The sequence below is a fragment of the Chamaea fasciata genome, unplaced genomic scaffold (genome assembly GCF_029207755.1).
Source record: "Chamaea fasciata isolate MVZ Bird 193981 ecotype frontalis unplaced genomic scaffold, bChaFas1.0.hap1 SCAF_5, whole genome shotgun sequence".
Lineage (NCBI taxonomy): Eukaryota > Metazoa > Chordata > Aves > Passeriformes > Sylviidae > Chamaea > Chamaea fasciata.
In genome coordinates, this window is record NW_027094090.1 from 31327888 (window position 1) to 31352898 (window position 25011).

At 38.3% G+C, this 25011-nt stretch overlaps 1 protein-coding gene across 1 annotated transcript in view; it reads right to left on the reverse strand.

The window, feature by feature from the left end:
* Positions 1-1601: 1601 nt before the first annotated feature.
* LRIG3 (leucine rich repeats and immunoglobulin like domains 3) overlaps positions 1602-25011 on the reverse strand; it is a 40976-nt gene continuing 17566 nt past the window's right edge. The window contains exons 4-19 of the mRNA XM_066183148.1: positions 22669-22803; positions 21857-22000; positions 19802-19945; positions 19342-19485; positions 18775-18918; positions 17418-17498; positions 16697-16768; positions 16257-16328; positions 14931-15094; positions 11688-12008; positions 10880-11161; positions 9989-10441; positions 9621-9779; positions 8412-8555; positions 8053-8328; positions 1602-5521 (exon numbers count right to left, since the gene is read on the reverse strand). Coding sequence (XP_066039245.1) covers positions 5283-5521; positions 8053-8328; positions 8412-8555; positions 9621-9779; positions 9989-10441; positions 10880-11161; positions 11688-12008; positions 14931-15094; positions 16257-16328; positions 16697-16768; positions 17418-17498; positions 18775-18918; positions 19342-19485; positions 19802-19945; positions 21857-22000; positions 22669-22803 — 2974 coding nt within the window. The 3' untranslated portion in view covers positions 1602-5282. The remainder of the gene's footprint in view (positions 5522-8052; positions 8329-8411; positions 8556-9620; positions 9780-9988; positions 10442-10879; positions 11162-11687; positions 12009-14930; positions 15095-16256; positions 16329-16696; positions 16769-17417; positions 17499-18774; positions 18919-19341; positions 19486-19801; positions 19946-21856; positions 22001-22668; positions 22804-25011) is intronic.

Genomic DNA, 25011 nt, shown 5'->3' on the forward strand with positions numbered 1-25011 from the left:
AGCTCTGACTACTCCCAAGACAGCTACCATGCCAGCACAGGACAGAACTAGATATGTCTGTCAAGTGCTGGCACATCTGTGAAAATCAGGATGAAAGTAATCCACCATTTTTTGATGAAGAGAAGCTGAATTCGCCATGTAACAGCAAAACAAAATGCAAGCATTTTGCAAATATTCTGCAAGCAACCCAAGGACATCAATGTCTATTCCTCCACGACAGTATTTTTCTTCAGCGATTTCTAAAATAAGTAGGCTGAACGCCAGAAATAGTACCAAAGGTTGCTTCTTTAACTGGATAAAAACTGATGAGGCTTTGCATCATTTTGCCATAAAAGAATCTGAAGCCTCACTGCCCAAAAAGATGTTATTTCACACGTCTCTATAATCAATACCTGAATTTTGATAATCCAGCAGCATACCTGAATCATAAGTCGTAGCTTCTCCATGCACATCTACAAAGGAAGTGCTGAAAATAAGTAGGTCGCGTATTGTGATGGCAAATGAGTGTCTCTGGACAATGTTGCATACCAGGCTTTCAAAGTAGAGGTCTACAAAATCCTAAAGCCTGTTCTATATCCATGGGATCTTACCACCTTTCAAGTAAGTTACATCTTCATTTCCAATGCCATATTTGAAATTCATATGCCTTAAAACCGGGCATCATTCATTTCAGAGCAGAGTACATCATATAGGTACTCAGCAAACTCCTGCACTGAAATTGCTGGTCAACAGCCCATGGTTAACAATAACATCAATGCCCTTGTTGATGGCAGAGGTCCAGGAACATGCAGAAGTGCTATTCACTAGTCCCTAATCTGAGTAATTTGTGGTTCTGTTCTATGTTGTGTGGGAAAAAATTCTGAAGTCACAAAGCCTAAATTTGTTTTACAAGCAGTGAATTTAGAACTGCTCCCAACTTCACCCTCAGGTCCGGCTGTCCCATGGCATTCCTGAGTCACATTGACCACACGCATTCTGACACAGTGGACCCACAGACCACATGACTCTGGGAAACTATGCACTGCACCAGCAATATTCAATCTTAAACCCAAACACAGAAAAACAAACAGATCTTGCTTCTCCTCTACCAGAAAAGGAGATATTAGATGCAGTAAGAGGTAACTCCCCAGATGACGTGCTCTTTGGTGCATTGCTGCTTTTGGCACTTGAAAGCAGAGGGTGAGTGGAATGAAATGTACAAAAAGCATTGTAAAGCTTGTAAAGTACAAAAATGCTCTTTATTATGCTTATAACATTGTGCTATAAATATTTTAACCCTGTGTCCTGAATTATGCATTTTCTGCACGTTCATAACCAAGTTCTTCCTAAAGCTGTGGCTAGCCTGTCTTTCTCCAACACTTCCCTCCTCTCTTTGAGCACAAAACTGCTGCTGATTTACTGCCTGCAATTGCACTGCGCTCTGTAAACTGAGTCCATTTGTCCCAGCTTGTCACCAGTTGACAGGGCAAGCAGAGAAACTGGAACCTGAGGAGCTTAGGTAACCAGAGAGAGTCCCCTGAGGACGTGGGAGCAATACCGAGCTATGACAAGAGGACCAACATGGGAAAGAGGAGAGGACCCCTGTGCCTTTCGGCAAGAAGGTGGGTGTGCACATATTTATTTCAGAGAAACAACTGACCCCTTAATACTTAAGCACAACAACCAGGAGAAGCACTTTTTGCCACATATTAGTGAGCCAAGACATTGTTTGCTTTTATTCCCTCCTTTAACACTTCCCTAACATACAACAAAGGAAGGTATCTGGAAAGTTCTTAATTGGAGTAAAATGGTATGAACACAAACTGCATCTTGTAATATGCTTTATTCCCCTTTACTAAATAGGCTGAGGTTCCCCCTCTCTCCTTATTTTAATGAAGTAATTTCACAAGTGTTGTAAACTAACATCCAACTAGTCAAGACACATTCTCTGTGACAAAGCAATACAAAAAGTGAGCAAAAAGACAACTTCACTGAGAAAGTATAACTCTCTGAGATGTGTCATATCCACAACAAGAAAACTTGCAAGTAGCTAACAGAATTTCGGCTTATTTTTATATTCAAGAAGGAACACAATCCCCAATTATAATGTCTGTAAGGCTGGCAGAACACAAATGTTTGCAGTGCAAAGCTAAGTCTTAGTTTTAAGATTCTTTGAAGCGGCTCAAGGAATAAGGCTTAAGTGCTCAAGAGATCCTGGAGACTGAAATAAGAAATGTTTGGTGACACTAATGAGCCCTCGGTTGGAGAAAACTTTGCACATAACTCTTTGCCATTTTTCAAGATCCCCTTACAGTTAAGAATTCTAAATTAAAGCATTTGCTGCAGAAATACAGTAGTACCCAACAAGGTTGTGTCTGAAATCGTAACACCCTTCAGGATATCCCTTAGTGTCATCTCATATACACCATTTAGGTTACTCATTTAGGAAATGCTTGATCCAGAGAGACTGTGGTAAATGAGTAACTCCATTTATCTAAAACTATTTAGGGCTTGTAGAAACTATCTCAGAAATTGCTTGTGTGAACTCAACAGGCAAAACATTTTGTTGTGTAAAGCATTAAGTGGATACTGTCCTTAAAGTACATTCTGCAAGTTTAAAGTGAGCCCATGGCAAGATTCCAGCTGCTGCTGGTCATAGAACTGCAAAATGTCTGTTTTGTCACTCAGCAAGACAACACTTGTTTCTCATTCTAACTCTTAAGATGCTTAAGAGTAAGCTTTACTCACGGTTGGCTGCAATTTATTTCCCCATCACACCAACTTACAATTTAGCTTTCAGCTGGGTAAATATCCAACTATCTCACTAACATCTGCATCTTGGGGGGGGGGGAAGGCAAGCAAACTTCCAAGCCTTTAAAACAGGTGTTTGGTTGTATCATTGGTTTAAAAAGAACTACTAAGATATTGAAACTGTCTTGCACTTTTACAGATTGCCACTGTATTAATCACAATCCACTTATAAACCACGAAAACTCACTGGGAGCTTTCATTTCCATTTCTGGGCATTTAAGGCATCAAATAAAATTTTAAGTCATTCCTGTGTCTAGATTGCTAAATGCAACTTGATGAAAAGCATTTGAAATTCAGTCATTGACCCTGAACATTTATTTAGGTACAGACATCCAAGCCTTTGGAAGATTAGTATCTTTGCAAGGGAGATGAAAAAGGAATGACATTGCCACTGTTCTCAACCTTCACCCACTACAGAATTTAAAGCTTGTTTTTCATGAAGGACCTTTAACATGGAGTCCTTATGGATAAACACTAAATCTAGAGTTGCTGTTTTTAACTTTGGTATTTTTTAATATGTCAAAAAAGCAATGTCTGGTTATAAACATGAGCTATCACAGACCCCAGCTCTCCTCTCCCTAAAAACAGGGTCATTGGGGAGGGAGGCCTGGGGGAGAAAAAGGAGAGATATTGAGCGAATCAAATTTTAGATTTCTTGCCTTATTGACCTACAGGTTTGTGCTTAACTGAGGAAAAATTAATCTCTTTCAAATGCACTTAATTATAATCAGATACCCATACCAATGTCTGTCACCACATCAGGACATCTGGCAGCAATGAAGACAAATTAACAATAAGTCAAAAAATCTGGCAATATGATCAACTAAAGCACGCAAAACCCATTCTGTACGCTTAGACCACCAGTGACTAAGGATGGATTAACTTCCTGTCTCTAATACTGGTGCCTAAATTAAAGGAAAATTGCACTGCAATCTGGGTACCAGGTTTCTGGCTGCAGACAACTAAAAGCCCTCAGTTCAGCTACAACAGACAACAAAATCTTTGCTCTTGCTTTAGCCCTGATGCCTGTGATGGCCTATTCTAACAGCTGCTTTTAATTTAGTTTAAAAGAAGCTATTTGGCAACCATGTAAGTTTGCACCTTCAAAGCAGACAGATTTTAAAAGCCAGTGTTCTGTAGAATTAACCATTTTGAAGCCTCGCCGTTTTAGTGCAGTGATGACAACAGGATTCACAGCTTTTTAAAACAATAGGCATCTGTACGTGGAAACACAAAATACTGGTTTCATTCAGTTTTAACTACTGTTTTATAGTAAGCAATCCTCTTTTCTCTGACTTTGTACAGTTAAAGATACTGGATCCATTACTACAAATATAATCCAGCAAGAGTCTACAATAGCTCAACTTGACTGAGCAATTAAATAAAGCACGGATCTCATCTATAACCAGAGAAGGGCAGCCAAGGAACAGAAGCATGAATTAAACCAAAGAAAACATTATCTTGTTCTTGGATTACCTCTCCATGTTGAGCAGGGAGTGGTCGCAGAAGCAAAAAAGAGGGAGAAAGGGTGTGGGAAAGCAAAGACTCAGGCATGCACTGCATATTTGGCAAATACTTGACACTAAGCCACTCAGAGAAGAGCAAGGTTACCAGCCAGATATCCAGTGCCTTTTTTCTCCTTTTACTAAACAGCTTGATTTGTGCATCTACTGTGTATCTACTGTGTATATCCCTCCACCAGATGCAGGCATACTAACAAAGGCACAGGCAAACTTCTGGTACTACAGCCTCATGGGCATGAAAAGTGAGAGCATGTGCATGCACATCTGAATTCACAAACTGGAGGATTTACAGCCTTGCTTTGGTTCAAACAGTTGCAACTCACCTTAGCAGTAGCCATGGCAGGACCACACCCACTCTTTGAAGATGAATGTATTTTACACAGTAAATCTAAAGGCACAAGTTTAAGTCAAACAGAGGTGCAAATATGTATCAGAAAGCACCTACATTTGCAACACTGCCTACAAACGTAATTCACACTTTTCATTCTTCATACACTAATGTGGGCCAAAAACCACACGGCAGCGTATTTTAATAAAGTAATGTGCAAATAAGATGCATAATACCTGCAAACAGCATGGAGTTTCCATCTGTAAAAAGGTACAAGTAACAGTACAAAATTAGAATGCTTACTACCCATTTCAAGAAAATGAAGTCTGACATAGAAATACATATGCTATTATTTACACCATTAATTTACAAAACATATTCTTTGCATTAAAAAAGGCTATAAAATAATTACAAATATAGTATTTTTATATGGATTTTTTTCCCTGTATAACTAATGTAGAGGATTTAGGAAATTATGCTTTATTGGGAAAAAATATTTCTTTTTCTTCTGATTTCAGAGCATCATGTGGTTTCTTTCTTCCCTTCTTCTTCTTCTTCCCTTTTTAAATAAAGTTCCACACTGAGGTAGTAGTATGTCAAATTATTTCTTTGGTTCCAGAAATCAGCAAGTCCAAAAGGAGCTATGTATCCAAATCACAGGATTGGAAAGTAGAAGTCCTAAAGTTTTCAAATGACTGTTTGCAAGTATAAAAGCTGTTTTGTCCTTTAGAAACTGTCCTTTCCTTTCCCTCTTCATCTGCCTCTGCATCGAAGTCCAGCGAGACATGATGATGGGAGATTTTTGGTTGGCAATTTGCTGGCTGTCTACAGCTTGAAAGAGAGTCCAGCTGAGGTCTCCATAAAGGCTTTCCAAATGTTCCTGAAAGACAGTAAAAGAGCGAGCACAGAAATATTGATGCTAAAAGCTTTGTGTCTCGCCCTAGTGTACATAAATGACACTGAAATGCAAGCCAATGACTGACAAAAGAAAAAGTTCACCAAAGTGAGATTTCACTTAAATGTTGTTTTACCATTTAAAGGAAAACATCCATGTGATTACAAGCATAAGGCAAGATTCTGCCACTAGAGACACTAAAAACATTTCCAAGTAGTTGTATAGCCACCTACAACTTCATTTCTTTTGTTTTTATGACTACTTCCATACCCATTTTTCTTTGGGGAGGGTGGTGAGACGGGAGGTGGGAACACAGATCAAACTGCAAACACATCACAAAACAAATTTCTAATGCAAAAGTCACACAGTTTTGTTCTTCAATAAATCAATGACACGTGCAATTTGCCATGAAGTTCAGGAAAAATAAAATAGGAATTAAAAAAAACATGCAACCCCACAACCTCTGTCAGGTTATACAACATTGTCCCAGAGTGCAATCTGAATGCTACGGCAATCTTTTTATTGCTAGCATAAATTACAAGATGCTAGCCCTTTTTAATGGCTAGCATCTCCCATTAATAATAAAGATGCAGACAGCCACATGCTCCATTCACCACTGATCATCCAGCTAGCTGTGGGCAAAGAGAACAGTGGCAACCTAAAGAGATTTACACATTTCAGTTAAATTGTTATTAATAATTATCTGGATTTACTAGACAAGAGACAATCACTGCACGTCACTCTTCATCACTGGGAAGTTGTTAGCATCAACACCTTGACAAGAAGGGCCTTCTTTTTTCACTGAACAAAGATACAACCATCGTAAGTCTTACTGTCTTAAGGACTTATTTTCAGAGGACAGTGTGACACAGGCTGTCTTTGAAGAACTGAAGTTTCCATTAATAATTTAACACTACGTTTCTAATAAATTTTGAACCCAAAATACAACTCCTCTGCTTTTGTTTAGTTGTTAGAAGCAAAGGCTTCAAGTAGAACTGTGATCTGAGAAGTTACTAAAAAAGGAACTGGACAAAATCCCTATTTCCATCAATGATCTGTAGAGCAGTTTTAACCTAACACAGTATGAGAGGATGTTCCGCACAGCACCAAAGCTTAAAACTGTCTTAAAAACAAAAAATCCAAGCTATGAACTTCCTGGCTTGTGCATTAACCATGTACTAATAAACCACGCTGATGCCAGCTGTCTTCTTCACTGTGATTATACAGACAAAAGGGGGTTTGAATTTGACAACTGTGTTGAAGTAGTGAATTCACAACTAAAGACAAGAAACCTATCACAACTTCTTCCACAGCCACCACCACTCCAAGATCTAGCCACAGACTCTTTGAGAGAAGAGTGTTACTGATTATGAAGCATCCAAGGCAATGACAATGTTATGTAAGTGGGGTAGTACACTCAGAGAACTGATGGAAGAAGTAACTGCACAGATTTTTAGGGCAGAAGGAGGACTATGTGCCCTTGAGGTGATATTAACTCCTGGATATGCAAACATACAGTTGGACTGCTTTCTGCAGTAGACATGCTAAAGCCCTATCTGTACAGTCCTACCACAGTAACAGTGGCAGGCAGCCAGGAGGCTGGCCGTGCACAGTCCCAGGGTCTCTGCCAGATGTCCTGGCATCTGCAACATTTTACAGTTCAAACATCTGGCTTTTGAAGGGGAAAAACTTCAGAGCTTGTGCCTGCCTCTCCACCCCCTGAGAACAAAGAGCCCAGTGATGCACATTCCCCCAGGTCCCCTTCAGAGTCAGCAGACCCAGATCTGGATCAGCCAGTGCTGACACACCAGCTGGGAGACAATCCATGGTACCAGGGCTGTGCTTGGCGCTAAGATATCACAAGGATGAAAGCAGCATGTGGTTTTATACACATTTTAAACCAAGCAACCAAACCAACATCCAAAATTTAACAAGCTTCAAGGATAAAGCAATGCTCTTCTCCTTCCCCCACCTCTCCCTGCAATCTGGATTAAAATTGTAAACCCCAAAATAACTTCGGGAATCGTTTTGTCATGCACATCATGAGAAAACGACAAAGGAGGGACGGAGAGGGCATTTTCACATAGTGCCTTATTTTGAAGGGCAAATAGGGTTGTGTTATACTACATATACGCATACAAATTCATGTTTCCCTACCTGCCCTGAGCCCTCCTTACATGCCTTTTGCCTGTCAGGCAAAACTTCTGGTATACCTGAAGATTGTTATGGTATATTTAAGTTACATACGCTAACATTTACAGAAATCTGCCAGGTATATTAAGACAGAAGATAAGAACTGCATCACTGATGAGATTTTTATGTAGGTGTGAGCTATTAAGATCTGGTAATCTATATATACCCATTACACAGTTTTATTATAGTCACTTTTCTGTTCCTCAGCTTCTGACATTTGGGAAATAAAAGGCTGAGAAATCAGTTTTGCTTGGTGTTGGAGGCAGGAAACAAGACAGCAAAGACAGAGGCAGCTTGAATAAAAAACAATAGCTAGAACATACCCATGAAAGTGCTGTTACTTGTAACAGATGAGGGTTCCAAACTTCTGCTGAAATCAAATGTGTCTGAGTTGGGACTTTTGCTTTTCAGTCCAGTTCCTTCATTCTGAGTATAAATAGAGTTCATCAATCTGCTACTTGTAGCCTGTGTCCCAATGATGCCAACACACTGGTCAAAGGGATCTTCATGTGGAGGTGAGTATTGATGGCATTCCTTTTTCTTTAAATACCCAGACTCATAGGGGCCCAAGCCTGTTGTTCTCTGGTCAGGGCTGCAACCTAAAAGAAAGGAAAAACTGATTTTATATAGATTCACCATAACAAACATTGAGTTAGGACTAAAACTTCCCCCATCAACTTACTTGTACTGTATGCTTCAAATGCATCAGAACTGTAAGCATTGCCTTTTAAATACAAAGTCCCTGAAGTTCCCAGATAGTGGCATAGGAATGGATCTGCAACACCCTCCAAGTCCGTTTCACTGCTGTTATCTAGATGGCAAATGCCTTAAAAATAAAATTGATGTGTCAGCACACAGTCCTTTCTGAATCTTCACCTTAGAGTTTCTTGAGAAAATTTTAAGAACTCCACATGTACAATTACATTTCCTAGTATAGAGTTTCCTTAGGTTTATCTAACCTTTGGATGAGAACTCTAATTCCAGCAACTATTCAATTAGTTAGCTTGACAGAGAATGTGTCACTTCACTGTACAATCCCTGAGTAACAAAACAAAATCCATCACAAGGATCAGAACCAGGGACTTGCTTCTTCCAAAGCACAGAAGACAAATTTATGATCTGTCTGACAGCCACCTTTCAAAGCACATTGTCAATGTCAAAGTCCTGGTAGGAGGAATCTGAGGGAGTCACTGGCTACCTGAACAGCTATAAAGATTTTCACTTCAATGGTTCCTGAAAGCTCTGGACACAAGTCTCTGGTGCTTGATCCACAAAGAGGCTGTTCCTCTCACTACCCTACAACTGCAAAACTATCTCACCATCACTCCAGTCCCAGGCCCTGATTGTACCTCAACCCCAAGCCCTTTCCCAGAAAGGTGACTTTTCCTCCCTAGTGCAGGATTCTTAGGGGCCCCATGTATAAATATAAGTACTGAAGCTTTTAACTTGCAGACACCTTAAATCCTTAACTGACACTGACTGTAATGATACTTCTAACCAGCAAGTTTAAACAGTTATACTAAAGTTTCACTGGTATTACCACACATGCCTTCATTCCACTAAAAGCATCCTTTTCAAGCTGAAAGAGAGGAAGGCATGCCGTGGTAATTTCTTTTGGACATTCTTGTTTTGAGCATGTCCTCATCAGTTTAAATTTACCCCTGAGACTAGAGAAAAACTTCCTGATTTAATAAACACCATAACGTCATTTGGATGAACAGAAACAAGTTCCAGTTATTATTGTATGGAAAAAATCCCAAGCAATAAATTTCACACCCTCTATTAAATTTCTGTAAACATACTTCTCTAGTGTTATTTCAGTTAGAAAGACAATAGCCAAACTGCAGCTCCTCAAGCCACATGAAAAATCTGCTTAGCATTTTCTACCTACCATTACTGTCTCTCCGCTGCAGGAAATACCCTCCTACAGAAGACGGGAGGAACTGATGGTGACTGCCATTTTCAGATGAGCCATATCCATCCTGCCTTTCAGCCAGTGTCCCTTGGGATGACAGGTAACTTGGAATATCAGCAGGCAAATTTGTTTCATCTGTGGGGAAGCAAAACACATACAAAAGACATCAGCATACTTCAGTTTGTAGAAACATTTTTAGACTTGTCAGCAAAGCGCTGAAAGTAGCAAATAATTCACCTTTCTACGTCTGAGTCAAAGCTCACAAATGTTCCTACAATAAAGTCACTGCAAAACAACCACAAGCATTTTTTTTCCGTACCAAAGTAAACCTTCAGTTTACACACCTGTATTTGTGATGCTGCAATCTTCATTTCTCCTTCTGGTGTGGTAGATGATGACCACCCACACCAAGGAAGTGCCCACCACACAGCAAACCACAGCTATGATCACAATGCCAATTGTGGCCCATCCATCATCATCAAGTGATGGGGCAATGTTTTGAGGAGAGTCACAGGTGGGAGTAGGAATTACATTAAGACGGATGTTGCCTCGTTCCGTTCCAAGTGTATTAGACATTTCACATGTATATTTCCCAGCATCTTCTACATCTGTATCCACAATAATTAGTAACTGATTGCCTGCAGCAAAGAAATGTCTTTCTGTTACCACGAGAGGGCTGTCATCCTTAGTCCAGTTCAGCCGGGGTGGAGGGCTACCACCAGCAATGCACTGCAAGACTGCAGTTTCACCTTTTGTTACAGTTCGATCCAGCAAAGGCCGCAAAAACGATGGTGTTTCTGAGAAGAAAGCACAAGCCTTATATTCTAAATGATCTTGCAAGAGTAAGAAGTGTCCCTTTCCTTCACAGCTCAAGAGGAAAAGCTAAATTAAATGCATCAGTAAGGCCTAATAAAGCTTAGTCTCATTCTAAGAAGAAACTCAAGAATTTGTACTTAAAGCCTACAATTTGCTCGTAAAGTCATCTGATTTACCTGCTTGATTACCTTACAAAGTAAAAATGCCAAATCACACATGCTTAAGATTGCAAAGAACAACAATAAAAATGGTTAACAAAATGTCAAGAAATCAAAAGTTAAACCAATCTACTGTCTCTAAATGAAAACAGAAGCCCCTTCTTCCCGCCATCCCATGAGTAGCAGATGAGAAACATACCTAACTTTTATTATTTTGAATCATAACATTGATTGTGTTGTTAAGGCTTGCCAATATCTTACCTAGCACTGTTAATGTTGCATTAGCTGAAATGCTTCCAGCAGTGTTCTGTGCAGTACAGCTGTAAACACCTGTGTCCTCGATCTTTACATCAACAATAAAGAATACATCATCTTCAGGCATGACATGCATGCGCCTCTTGCGCGCTGCAGGAAAATCTGTTCCACCATCTTTCTGCCAAGCAATCTGTGGGATAGGATGCCCAACTGCAGCACATTCCAAACGTGCCATTGCCCCGGCTCGAATGGTTAAGTCCATGGGGATTTTTGTAAACGAAGGCAGCACTAAAGAAAAGTTGGGGATACCAAAATCAATACATGACATGTACTTTTCCTTTTTTGTACAGCATTTTCTTCAACACCCTTCATGGGCCTACAATCACTAGAGAAACATATAACCTAAACTGATCAGAAGCCAGCAGAAAGGGAGGGAACTGTGAAGTATGTGAGACCATCTAGATCAAAATTTCATTTTTGCTAACAGCCTCCTAGATGACCTTTCCATAGCATCTGAAACAGAGCATACACTTACCTGCTGTGAGAAAAAGTTAACATTTTTCCATCTGGTAATACTGACTTTCCCAGATTTACTATGAATTGGGTATGTTGCTTGCTTTTTCCTATACTATGCTTCAGCACAATGGGACCAGAGGTAAAACTGAATGGTGACCTTGGAAATGGATAATTTTTTAAGAAATAATCTCCTATTATGGATCTACTAAAAGATGCAGATGAGGAGAATGGAAAATTTTTGATTACCTATCTTGATTAAAATCATTCTAAGTCCACAGGCAAAACATAACGTACTTACTGTTTACTGTAAGTTTGGCTTTGACGGAGTAGGATGAACCAAAATGATTTGAAATAACACACTGGTATTTCCCTTCATTACTGAACTCAACGTTGCGCAGTCGAAGGATGGTGGTGTACTCCATCACTTCTCCGCCCTGGGCCCGGAGGTGTGCATAATTCTCCATTTCAGCATCTTGCAGTAATTCGTTGTCCTTCTTCCACGCAAAAGTCATTGGGGAATCACTGCTGCTGGCTGCTGAACATACAAAACTCAAATTGGAGCCTTTAATTGCTGACTGGGTTTCTGGCTGGACAGTGATCTGTGGTTTAGGAAAATCATCTGCACAGAGGAAAAGAAAAAAAAAAAGATATATGTGATGCCTGAGGACTCTTTCCAGAGAGTTAGTAAGCGTTTTATAGGTTTGAGAGAAGAGTCAGGTAAGTATTTACTAAACGGATCCACAATGCTTTTGTTTAAAATTTTTTTTAGCCTTAGGGCATTTAAACATGCCATATTTATGAGGTTATTGTGCCAAACCATCTCTTATTGAAGAGAAAGCACATTTAAAAGCAGACTGTGTGCACAGTTTCTTCAACAGCAGCACTAAAGATGGAAGAACTACCCCCTGACATCCCTAAGAACTATTCTGAACATCAATCATGAAGCCTACCTCTCATCTTTACAACACCTCAGGCTGCTGTGAGTTTTTCTTTATTGAAAGCATAGCTCTTCGGCTATCAGAAACTGCAGGTTACAAGTTGAGGGTTTTACCCAAACCCACAAAAAAATCATGTACAAAAGTCAGTGTTCCAGTGATCTGTGTTTGTTTGGGCTAAAGGGAATGGAAGGTCCCTTAAGCACGGCAGAACACAAGAATTTCAAGAATTCCTGGAAGTCCCTTAACAATAGGACAGTTACCTTCCAAGTAGCATGTTTTGAGTTTACAGAATTAGTTGCCTTCTGAAATATTTATTCAATTGTGTGTACACTCTTTAGCAAAAAGAGTGGGCAAGTAAATGCCTGGTCTCCCAAAAGCAAAAGCCTTATATTCCCAACTTTCAAGATGTGTCCAATCTCTGGACAAACTTCACAGGAAGTGCAGGGAAAGCCCTGTGTCACAAAAATTCCTCCATGCAGACCCTACTGTTTTCCCTAGCCCCTTTGTCTTATTACACCTCAAACGACTGGGAACAGCTATGGGGTGAAAGTGTTATTTCCTTGAAGAACCTCCGCTCTGCTACAAAAGAAAACGAGATGTGCAGATAGCCTAACCTTAAACTGTCTGCAAAATTCATGCAGGTATGAAGCTGTGCTCTAGTGACAGATCTAGATGACATGGATCTGGGCCTCTAAGCATGGGCTTTAAGAATCTCTCCCTGGCCATTTGCCTTTCATGCTTCTTACCTATGTCTTACTATTTGCAAACTGAATTAATACACTCACTGACTTTGCACAGGAATAACTAAGTAAAACACTCTAAGTACTTAAAATAGCCTTGTGAAAGGATGGAAGAACATACTTCAATCTTAATTATCTGACAGGAAGTGGTGATAAAAAGGTCACTCAAATAAGCATACAGTACAGAATACAGAACACACTAGGATAAGATTAGCATTGTGTTTTGTCAGAACAGAGTAATATGAGAGCACATTTGAATGAATGTATCACAAAGACATCTACTTATATACACACCTTTTAATTTCAGACAGGAGTCAACACACTCCACTTAGAAATTCTATAAAAGCAAGAGCAGCCATTGTAAACTTGTAAGGCAGGGTGTGTACACCTGAACATCTAGTGATAACACACTTTAAAGTTATAAGCAAAACACTCAATGATTGTGTTAGGAGATTTTAGTTAATTCTGCATGGCAATTGCATTAAGTATCAAGCGCAGCAATTGACTCAGTACAGTTCTCTTTGCTAATACATCTTTAACAGTTTAAAATTAAATACCTAAAAATAGCAGTCAGCAGCCAAAAGAAAGATCACAATTCCCCCTGATTTAACAAATGGAAGATTTATATAGAAACACCCAGTTTAATTTTTTGACAGGATGCATTTTGCATAAATTAGGATGTCTACTTCATATATTCTCTTCTAGCCACTGAGCAATCTGTAATTCCCTGCATTATGTCAACCTCTCCTTCTCAGCAGTAGCTAAATGTGCTCAATATTTAATTTATTAAATATTTGAGCTAACAGGAAGGGAAAAAACAACATTTTGGTACACTATTTTATATTCTGGACCTGCTTTCTCACTGAAAAAGGATATGAGTTGAAAAAGTAAAAATTAACCAGTTAAATTTGCTATGAGAGGAACTTATTAAGAAGACACCCTTTTGTCTCCAAAGAATATAAAGTTTGAATTTTATTTTGTATGAAAAATAAATTGCATTTAAAGAAATAAATGAAATGCAGTTAGCTTTTAAATTTCCTGATGTTTTCAAAGTTCGAGCTTTACATATCAGAGTAATCAAACACATGTCCTTACTCTGAATGCTTAGTTTCACTTTGCTTTGAATAGAGAACATAGTATAGGTGTTCATGAATGCTACTAAACACACAGAGAAAAATTTCATTTTTAAGGCAGATGCTATCACCTCAAATTCTCAGGTCCTAAAGTAAAAATATTTTACTAGCATTTACTATCTGGCAAAATGAAATAAAAAATACCAGTACTGTAACTGTGGTAATCAGGCATTTTTTAAACACAGTTTATAAAAAGGCAGTAATTTACATACTCCAAATAATTTTTAAAGCAGACAACTAGCATGCATAAAAAATGTCAGAGCTGAGGCCAGTATGACTTTTTTACCTTCAAATTTTATCAGCCCTGGAATAACCTCAAGACTAACGGAGTATGAAAAAAAATTACAAATAACCACACCCAAAAAGTAAATCTTAATTTTGCCAAAGTATGTCTCATTTAAAAGCGATAGTTATCTAAACAGTATCTTTTAAATCTAGAGGCACATACATTTACCCTCACAAACTACTGAGCTTTCACTTGCACATTATGCTATGTTTTATGTAAGCAAGCTGTACTTGAAAAGAAGTCAGAATGCCATCACTCCCTGTCCTGTTCAAAGCCACAAGCTTTGAGCATGTACATCACAGTTTGGGAACAGAAAAAAATGTTAGTAAGTATCACATCCTCTTCATTTTATTACAGAAATCACAACATACCAAGGAACCACAAAAAATCCCAAGGACACAGCAAGATTTGTTTTATGGAATGAGAAATAGAGGCTACACTCACCACAGACAAACCCATCCAGGCTGACAGCAAAAATACTTCTTCCTTTTAGCAGCTGAGGATGGGCACAACTGGCATTTACAAAGCTCTGGAAGTTGTTCTCTGACATCCACTGTGGTAGCCATTTTAACTGGCAGTCACACAAGAGACTTGACGTGTTGAAGTGCCTAAGAAAAATCAATTTAAATCAAAGCTGTTTGTTTGGTTTTTTTGTTTGCAATACAGATCTGTACGAGCACACTTCTGTAACAACTAAGGTTTTAGCTCAAACGTATTGCAAGAGAACGACGGCAATATTGTTCAGCTCAAATCCCCTCCCGCGCCCAGCTGCGATGCTGTCCCTGATCCCCCCCAGGACATGGGTGGCCCTCCCCGCTGCCAGGGCACTGCTGACTCAAATTCAACTTGCCATCAACTAGGACACCAGGTCCCCTTCCACAGCTCTGCTTTCCACCATCTCATTCCCCAGTCTGTAGCCAGGGCTGCCCTACTCCAGGTGCAGAACCGGCACATTCTCTTGTTGAACTTCATACAGTTGCTGATTGCCCAGCCCTCTCATTTGCTGAGGTCTCTCTGCAAGGCCTCCCTGCCTTTGGGGGAGTCAACAGCTCCTCCCAGTTTTGCCCCATCTGTTAACTTGCTCAGCGTCCCTTCCAGTCCCGCATCCAAGTCATTTATGAAGAGCACGGGGCTGAGGATGGAGGCCTCCTGAACCCCACTAGAGGCATGTTGTCAAAGGGGTGATGTCACCCCTTTTGGTATAACCTTCTGCACCCAACCCATGAGCCAGCATTGCTCTGCACTGATCTACAGCAAAAAAGGGTGAGAGGACAAAAACCCATGCCCACTAAAATACATTTTTTGCAGTGACCGCTTCACAACTTCTCTGGAGATCTGTCTCTCTGCTACTACGGGAGAGAAGGACACAACTAGATACTGACAACAAGGTCTTTACAAAAGAATTACAGCACTGCATTTCACTGGTCCAGCAAGTGATAGTGATAGCACTGCTGATCTTAGAGCACATTACATCAAAGTCTCCCTTATCTAAAACCTGTTAGAGATCACCCAATTTAAAATAAGGACTTTAGAGACAACAAACGCAGCAGAAAATGAATGCTTCCTATCCTGCACTCTCACTTAAATACACCCATCATATAAAAAATAAAAAAACCCAAAACACTGACATCAGCTTTTTAGGTTACTTCAGAGAGATTACAGCAGGGGTTTATCACTGCATCAGACAACATCTTACAAGGCTTTTATTTATACATTTACAGGATATATATATAGACTTAATAGAGACGATGTCTTTTGATAGAAACTTACAGCTCTTTGAGTTTCTTCATTTGTGAAAATGCATTTCCTTGAACTGACATAATTGCATTGTTACTCAGATCTCTAGGAAGAAAAAAGAAAAATAGGATTAGAAGAAAATAATAATTTATTAAATTGAATGGATTTAAGACCCAAGCAATAGTTTGCTATTTTAGTGATTTACAAAGGAAGCTCAAGCTCAAAAGTGACAGAGACGCAAATAAGGAGTTTCGTAGCATGCTTAATACGTAAGAACTTCTGCATTAATTCCAAAATTCACACTCAGCCTAACTCCAAAACTGAAAAATCTTCTGAAGATCATAGTAGCAACCATGGTAAGTGTATTTCATCCCAAGTCATAAGCAAAGCTTGTTAGTCGTACTTCAAATTTTGTTAGTATCAAAATGCATTTTTTTCCACTTTTGGGTAAAATGTGAATTTCTACTACTTACAGGTGTTCAAGGGCATCCAAACCAGAAAATGCTTTCTTTGTAATGGATCTAATCCTGTTTCCTTGGAGTATCCTGAAAAATTTAAGCATGATGCAAAAGAAATGCAATTAAATGGAAGTATTTTTGAGCTGAGTAACTGCATTTTTGGCATTTATTTTTAAAATATGACTGCTATTCACCACTCACCCACCTCCAATCCATCAAAATGTATCACATCCACAAGATCCTAATTTGTTGCCCTTGAATAAATACCTAGATTTTACAAGGATTTTAGAAGATTTTAAAGGTGTACAGTTAAGTGACATGGATTATTCTAAATCTATAACTATAAACAGCTTTTTAATCCATAAATCTGCTTTTGAAAATTTCAATGGAATGGAGGCACTTCCACTGGCTGCTGCTTCACCTTATTGAATGAAGACTAAGCCTGTCACTATGCCTTTATCATATGATACACTTCTTATTTCTTAGTATGGGAAAACCTCATTGTTTGATAAAAACGTACATAAATATTAATAATACTTAAAATATTTCAGATTAGTTTGACTTGGAAAATCTTGAATTTCTTTTATTGAAAAGGACTTAGTGAACAAAGTGGTTAAGGGAGAAAAAATCATCTCTGCTACGGAAAATTTAATCTTTGGGCTTGATCCTTGAAAGACACATAATAAGCTAATTTTTTTAAGGCCTGATGAGATACAAATATTGTAGCAATACTTACAGCTTCCTAAGTTTATCTAGGCCAGAGAAAGCACCATTCATATCTTCAATAGTCCATGATATTTCATTGTTTTTCAGATCCCTGTTTAAGAGGGGAGGGGAAAACAAACCACATAAGCTATTAAAAAGAACAAGGCATATACTTCTTCAACAGCATGTATTACTTAAAAAAAATTTCTAAATTAGCTTTCTGTTAGGTTGGATTTTTGTTCAGTTGGTTTCTGTGGATTTTTTAAGAGAAGCTTTTCCTGATTAACTTACAATTTCAATTTTTATTGAGAGACTTTGAAGACTACTGGTATTTTTCCCACTGATAATTAAAAAGATCACAACAAAAACTCAACAATTTCTAGAATTGTGAGCAAACCAACCGACCTACTCCTCCAAAGGTATTCAGATAACTGTCTTAAGAGAACGGGCATTGCAGGAAGGGAAAGGATCAACTGTCATCCCTTTGAAACTAAACACCCTCACGTCTTTTTAAGTCCATAATATTAATACCCAGAGAATCATTTCAACATCCCAAAACACTTGCCTAATTACTTATGAAGTATAAAGAGATTAGAGATTTGTGTACAGAATGGTGTGTCAGCAAACAATCTACAGGGTAGGGCTGGAGAAGAAAGAAAAATCTAGGAGAAAAAGCCCACAACTTAATACCTAAACACCTCACAATTTTCTAATTTCCTCTCTTCATGATCTCCAACTCTCTACATTCTTAGAAAACATAGAGTACACTCTTCTAATTTGCATCTTTCCCAAATGCCCTAAGTGTGAGCATGTGAGCAAGCCCCTGAAAATAAAGCCTAGAGGGAAAGGCAATCATTTCACTCATCTGGCTGACAGATGGATCAGTAGTATGCAATGGGAAGGCTTAAATGAAAAGGAATTTATTTAAACTAGTTTACTTTGTTCTCTCCCTTCCTTTAAGAAATGCTGTTCTGAAACATGCTCTATTACTTAAAGCAATTGTCCAGTCATGACAATGAGTTTTGTCATCTTACTTCTGCTATGAGGGAAAATGATTCAGTTAAGGCACAACTATGATCCAGATCCCTAAAACTGTGGGTAGCAGTGCTCTGCTTGCTGCCTTCAAGCAGAGATATGCCTCTCCCACAATAATGCTACTGAAAGTTTGTATCACAGTTACCACCATCCACTGTACACAGCCTTAACAAAAGAGGAACTCCTCCTTTTCTCAACTGTTCTGGGAAGAAATCTTACTGTAAGAAAATCATACACTGATCAGGGGAAGTTAACAAAACATTTCTGTCTATTTCATAAAGAAAAGAAATAACCGACAAACACAAGATTGTTCTTAAGATTTTTGACCTCACAAATTGAGTTTGCCAACTTACAAAATCTGTAGACTGGAAAGTCCCTTGAAGGCACAATCAGCAATGTAATTTACTTTGTTGTTTCCAATGTACAGACCAACCAGCACGCTTAAACCAATGAAGCTTGAATCATCTAACCTCGCTAATTGATTGTATGTCAAATCTCTGCAAATTTAAGGGGGGAAAAAAATTGTAATGTTTATACTGCAGTGCTTATTTAACTTAGTTCAACACACATGAATTTTCAGGGGGGAAGCGCAATTTCTCCCCTTATGATTACCAGAGAACCCACGACACCACTTCTGACCACACAGCATTTGGCATAGTTTCAAGCAATTCATAAATTACTGCAGAATTGATTTCTGACATTGGAACATGACTGTGTTACAGCTTTAGTTTAACTGCTAGAGTGAAATGGTGCAATCACAGCTAACTTCAACTTCTTTCAACAAGATTTAACTGTCTTATACAGCACAGCTGTAGTCACCTTGGAAACTTTGCTATGAAAAATTCACAGATCAGTGCTAAGAAGCTCATGTCTTGGCATGTACTCAGCTTTTGAAACTGGAAGAGAATAAAGGTACTCACAGCTCACTGAGTTTTTGGCAAAATTCCCAGGCATCAGAACTGATCCTGCTGATGGCATTTTGGCTGAGATGGAGTTGCTGCAGCATCAGTAAGCCATAAAGCCAGCCTTTGGTTACCTCTGTTAAGTTGTTATAGTCCAGCTGCCTACAAACACCCACAAACAGAGAAAGACATAAGGTTCAGAAGCTCAGCAGCGGGCATGCCATGTCACAGGTCTACATCTGACCTCACCACACTGGCTAGATAGCTGGACTCTCTATTTAAATCTTGAACTGTATGCATGCATTTAAAATGTGCTGCTCTACACATTCACTACTGACTGCTTTCTGCTTTTCAGACCACAACTGAACAATTTAATTCAAAAATGCCCTTAAATTTTATCATGCAGTTCTATTAATTTTGTGCAAATCTACTTAGTATGTTATCAGCAGAACCTACCTAGCAAAAGTTTGATACTTACAAGACTTCCATGTTGGTCAAACCCCAGAAAGCACCATCCATGAGCCTTGTAACCCCATTTCTCTGCAGTTTTAATGATTTCAAAGCAGGAAGTCCTTGGAAAGTGAGCCCATCTATTTTTCTGATTTTGTTGCGATTCAGCTCCCTACATCAATAGAATTTACAGTTACAGCACAGAAATTTTACCTACATGCCAACAGCCTTTCTTCCCTCTCCGAAAGAACCAACTTTCTTTAAACACTTTTCTTGCACACGAAACAAAGACAAGAAGCAATAAATATCAAACATTTTATTGTAGCACATTCTGTTCAATCATGTTAATACTGTTCTGCCTTTCTGATACTGAGGACAAGTAGTTGGTAGTTCCTTGATTTTCAGACTTAAAGAATCCCTATAGACCTAGAATGTCATAGTAAAGCCTGTTCCCAAATTCAAAGTTGAAAGCAGTGTTTATCCAGCAGTAGAGCTGTTAAGGTTGGTTTGTAATTGCAATCAATTGCAACAGTCAAGAAGAAGTTAAAATTTTAGTTGTGATAACTAGACAAAATCAAATATCCTGAGTGATCCCTTTCTGCATCTATAGCCAAGCACTCATTACATCTCTCCCTCCTCCACAACCAGTTACACATAGTGCCTTCCCTCTTTCTCAAGTGGTCTTGGCTCTCACTCTTCTGCCAACACACTCACCCTGTGCAGGTCAGAAACCGGGAGCAATGTGTATCCTGTGAGGGAGATGTAGGGCATAACTCGCTGGAGGGCAAGATGCAGTGACAGGATTAGACAATACCACCAAAAGGTAGTAAAAGGAGTGATCATCTGCCCTTTCAAGAACTCTTAGGTGTGCCAAACGAAGAAGAATCTCTCTTTCCGAAACTTATTTCCTCATACAAAGTAAAGGTCTAAACAATCGTCTGCCCATTGTTATAATATCATTATTTTTCAGAGTCACAGCCCTGGAAGAATTCAGATTTCCTCTATGGCAGTCTGACACAAAACCTACCTGATAACAAACCTGAGGGAGAACCCTACTTCTCATCCTGTGTGTAAATATGAACAAAAAGTGAAGAACATTTGGTAAGAACAGACTTTAGTTCTTCCTCATTCTTCACTGAATACTTTCAGGTGGTTACACAAATTTTTGGCCTTCCTTACATATAAGCTACCTAACATAACTTGGTCAGCATACCAACTATGAATAAAGGGAACATTTTTAGGCAAGAATATAACCAACATGCAAAATTTAAAGTGAATCTATAGACTGGAATGTCTACCAAGATCATTAACAAATCCTGAGCTTTGCAGGACTCTTCTCATACTCTTCCTACTGAGGCCTGAGTAAAACCATTCCAGCACTTGTATACAGAAGAAACACAGTCACTCTTTTCCAGAAGTGTCAAGCACCCTAATATTACAGTGTTCTTATAAACTAACACTTTCAAGGCTAACCTAAGAGCTTTTTAACTCCTGACATCTGACACGGAAAATAATTATCCAGGATTGGACAAAGTGACACCCATTCTCCTGTCCATCTTCTGCACTTTCTAAATTTTCCAATTAAAAAAAAAAATAAACAGTCTCTTTCATTTAACTTTATTATTTATTCAGTAAAACATTTATGGACAGCACAATATCAGTAAAGCTGAAAGTCTATTTATTCAAGCATATTGCTTATTGTCATGCCATCTGAAAGCAAATCAATTTCCTTCATTTCACTGTGAAAGAACAAAATGACTGCTGCAGTGAAATATAAGTTTACTTTGCTTACTATTTTCCTGATGCTTTTTTAAAGAAATATTGCTACTAACCCTTTTCCAGTCTTTTTGGGTTTTTTTACTTTTAATAGGCAAACACAATTTTAAACACAAAGACTGTTCACATCTCACCAACATATAAGACTAGTTTTGTTCAGTACAACGCTGCAGTTAGTAAGGGTTGTAGTAATATGTTTTCTCTGTCTGTCTCACTCTGCCTCTGGTTAAATTAAAGGCTAAAGTTCAAGCACTGCCAGTGCTTCGGAAAACCTGAAAACAATTAGTCAATTGTAGGTTACACTTACAGGTGCTGCAGATGGGACAGTTTAAACATCTTTTGAGGAATTGCTGAAATTTTGTTCCTGTTCAGCTTCAATACTTGAAGTGTGGTAGACAAATTGTCAAAGGTACCAGGCTCCATAGAGGTTATTCGGTTACTGTTAATGTACCTGTTGAAACAATGTCTAGAAGGTTAAATTTATAGTTATTTAATAAATTCTTAACACCAAGTAGTGTAACACTAAAGCTCTTGTGGTGCTTAGTCGTTTAAAAATGGAATTTTTTCATATTAATTAGAGCTCTTGACAGCTTATTCTATAGTCAAACAGCATTTCACCACCACCATTTTACTCTATTCTGCCAGAGTGTGATAATGGAAGAGGATAATATGTGGCAATCCTGTTACTTTATCAGTCAGTGTATCTGGCACTGCAATATTCCTGAATAAGAATTAAGAGTGTATTCACAAGAAGTCTATCAAACTCCATATAAATACAAACTAATCTATCCATGGGGAATCTAAATTTATTTTATCACATAATTATTTCTCTCAAGAGACACATCTCTTTATTTCATCTCAAGATAATGGCATTAGCTTTTTTTTAATGAATTAAAACACCTCATTGTAACAACTCATATATTCAAGTTAGCAGCTTATGTTAAACTAGACAGGTGAAAATAGGAATATTTAATGTCATTCCAATTAAAAGAAGACTTAGTACCTTAATAAACAGCAGTCAATCTAAATTATCCAACAAGATTTTTGAAAGTTACCTGAAAGAAAAAAAAAAACTAAACCAAAAAACAAAACAAACAAACAAAATTAAATTTTACTTACAGATACTTGAGCTGTAATGATGGGAATGATGAGATTTTTAGCTCCGATATGTTGTTGTTGCTCAAGTCCAAAGTTTCTAGACTCTGAAATGGCTTCAGATGTTCAGATAAAATGTTGGCAATCTTGTTACTGGTCCTGAAATTTAAGGGCAGTAGGCAGAAGACTGTCATTTCCAGAATAAATACATATTAACTAAATAACTCTGGCAAATGTTAGTTCTTAATTCCTCTACTTGAAAATAATTTTGAGTTAGAGAAAAGCAATAAAGTATGTTCTCTATGTATAACATTAATTGGAAATCACAATTTGGAATAGTCTAAATAAATTTTAATTATTTCTTAAAATATAATTCCAGTAAACTATAAAAAAATGCAATATAATCAAATTACTGAAATTCATGGCCTTAAAAAAGAGATGTAAAACTCTATAATCACCTACCTCTGAATAGTAGAAATATCTGGTACTTGCATGGAACAGTATGTCACAGTTTTGACATGCAATGAAATATGGTTAGAGCTGTTTTCTATTTCAAGAAAATTAATATCATAGTAGCTAAACAGTGTTTGGGGTTTTTTGAAAACTCCCTTGGCATGGAAGTTCAACAGCGTTTCCAGAAAAAAACCACAAAGCTAGATTATGAAAGATGGATGAGAGTGCACCCCCCTAAAAAACATTCTATAATTGTGGAATTAGACCTAGTATTCCAACCTACAGATTTTTCTAATGAGTTGGCAAAGAACAAAACTTCTGCATATTAGAGGTCATTACAGGAGTTTTGGATTCCATGTCTGGTCAAACTTTAGCTCACCATCACACCCAATTCCACAGCAAAAAGTATGCAACAATCTGAAGATGTGGGTATTGTAGTCTGCTCTAAGGAGCACCCCTTCTTTCACTTTCACACATGAGCTTTTTCCAGTGACCGTACTCCATGTTCATACCCAGCAACCCACCAGTTTTTCCATCTTGGCTGCATAACGTACAGAATCAAACACACACACCAGCAACATTATCCTTCAGGGCTACCAGTATATAGGTGAAAGCAGATCATGACCAATTAAATAAATGCAACCTGAAATGATTCTTGTTACCTTGTAAGTTCAAGTCAGTTCTAGCTGTGGTACATTCTATACCTTGTTTGATAATTACCAAAATTTAGGAGCTTTCCCCAGATCCTAGAGATGGCAGGCAAATGCAATTTTAGTAAAACTATCAACAAGAATATTAATTCTGGAAGGTGTTTACCTTTACTGGAAATACTTGTTCTGGATCAAATAGTAAGATACACATCAAGGTAGCATGGGCAACTCTTATGTATTCAAGGGGTGTGGGGAACTACCACTCAAGACAAAAAAGTCCTAACTCACAAACTGAACCAGAAGCGAGATGAATGGGCTTTCTGACCACATATGGGAATGGGTAAGCAATCCTGCAGCCCCTCCAACGCTGAGCTTGTATCATGTTTCATTCCTTAGGCTGTCTGGTAGAGGTATACTGCATTTTTTAACTCTTATCTGAAAGTATTTATAATAAATGGAAACAAATTACTTTAATAAAAAACAACAACAAACACCACCACGTGTCAGTTCCATGGGCCAAATAAGAATGTGAGTTAGATAACAGGTGATAGAGCCTTGCCTTTATGCATTAGTTTGTTTACAAGGTAATTACTAACAAGGTATTAAAACTGCCAATTACTTGAGTGACGAATAAAATTTTCCTTGCAGTAAAAGTGTGCTCCAGCAGAAGCCAGCAATTTCCTGAACTGCACGCCTCCTAAATTGCAGTGTGAAAGTGTTCAGTTATAAGACGGCTTGCACAGTGCTGTCTTTGTGTCAGTATTGCTCCATAAAACAGAAATTCCTCACAACTGGCAGGATAATAGCCCCTGCATTACAAACTTTAGTTGAATCTAATGGAACCAAATACAACTCTTCCACCGTCTTCAGAGCAGCACTTAAACCAACTGGCAAATTACCTGACACAAACCAGGCCACAACAAAAACAACCAAACAAAAAACCTGCAGCTTGTTTGTTTCAGGAACATTTTTTGTTTACGAGCCGGTAAGGCCATGTTGAAGAGTGACAAGCAACTTATTTTGCTCACTGAAACTGCACTACATATCACAGTCCTAGTCCATCTCACAGTCAAGATCAAACCAGCCCTCACTGCCCCTTCTTGCTTAATCATATTGGTAGAAGTTACTCAGCTACAAAATAGCTGAATGGTTCACTCCCTATTTCTCTGGACCCCAGTCCAGTTTCTCTTCAAAAGAATGTAATAATTCACATCTACAAGATTATTCGGTACTGAAGATATCAAAATAGTTCTACTTTAAGACC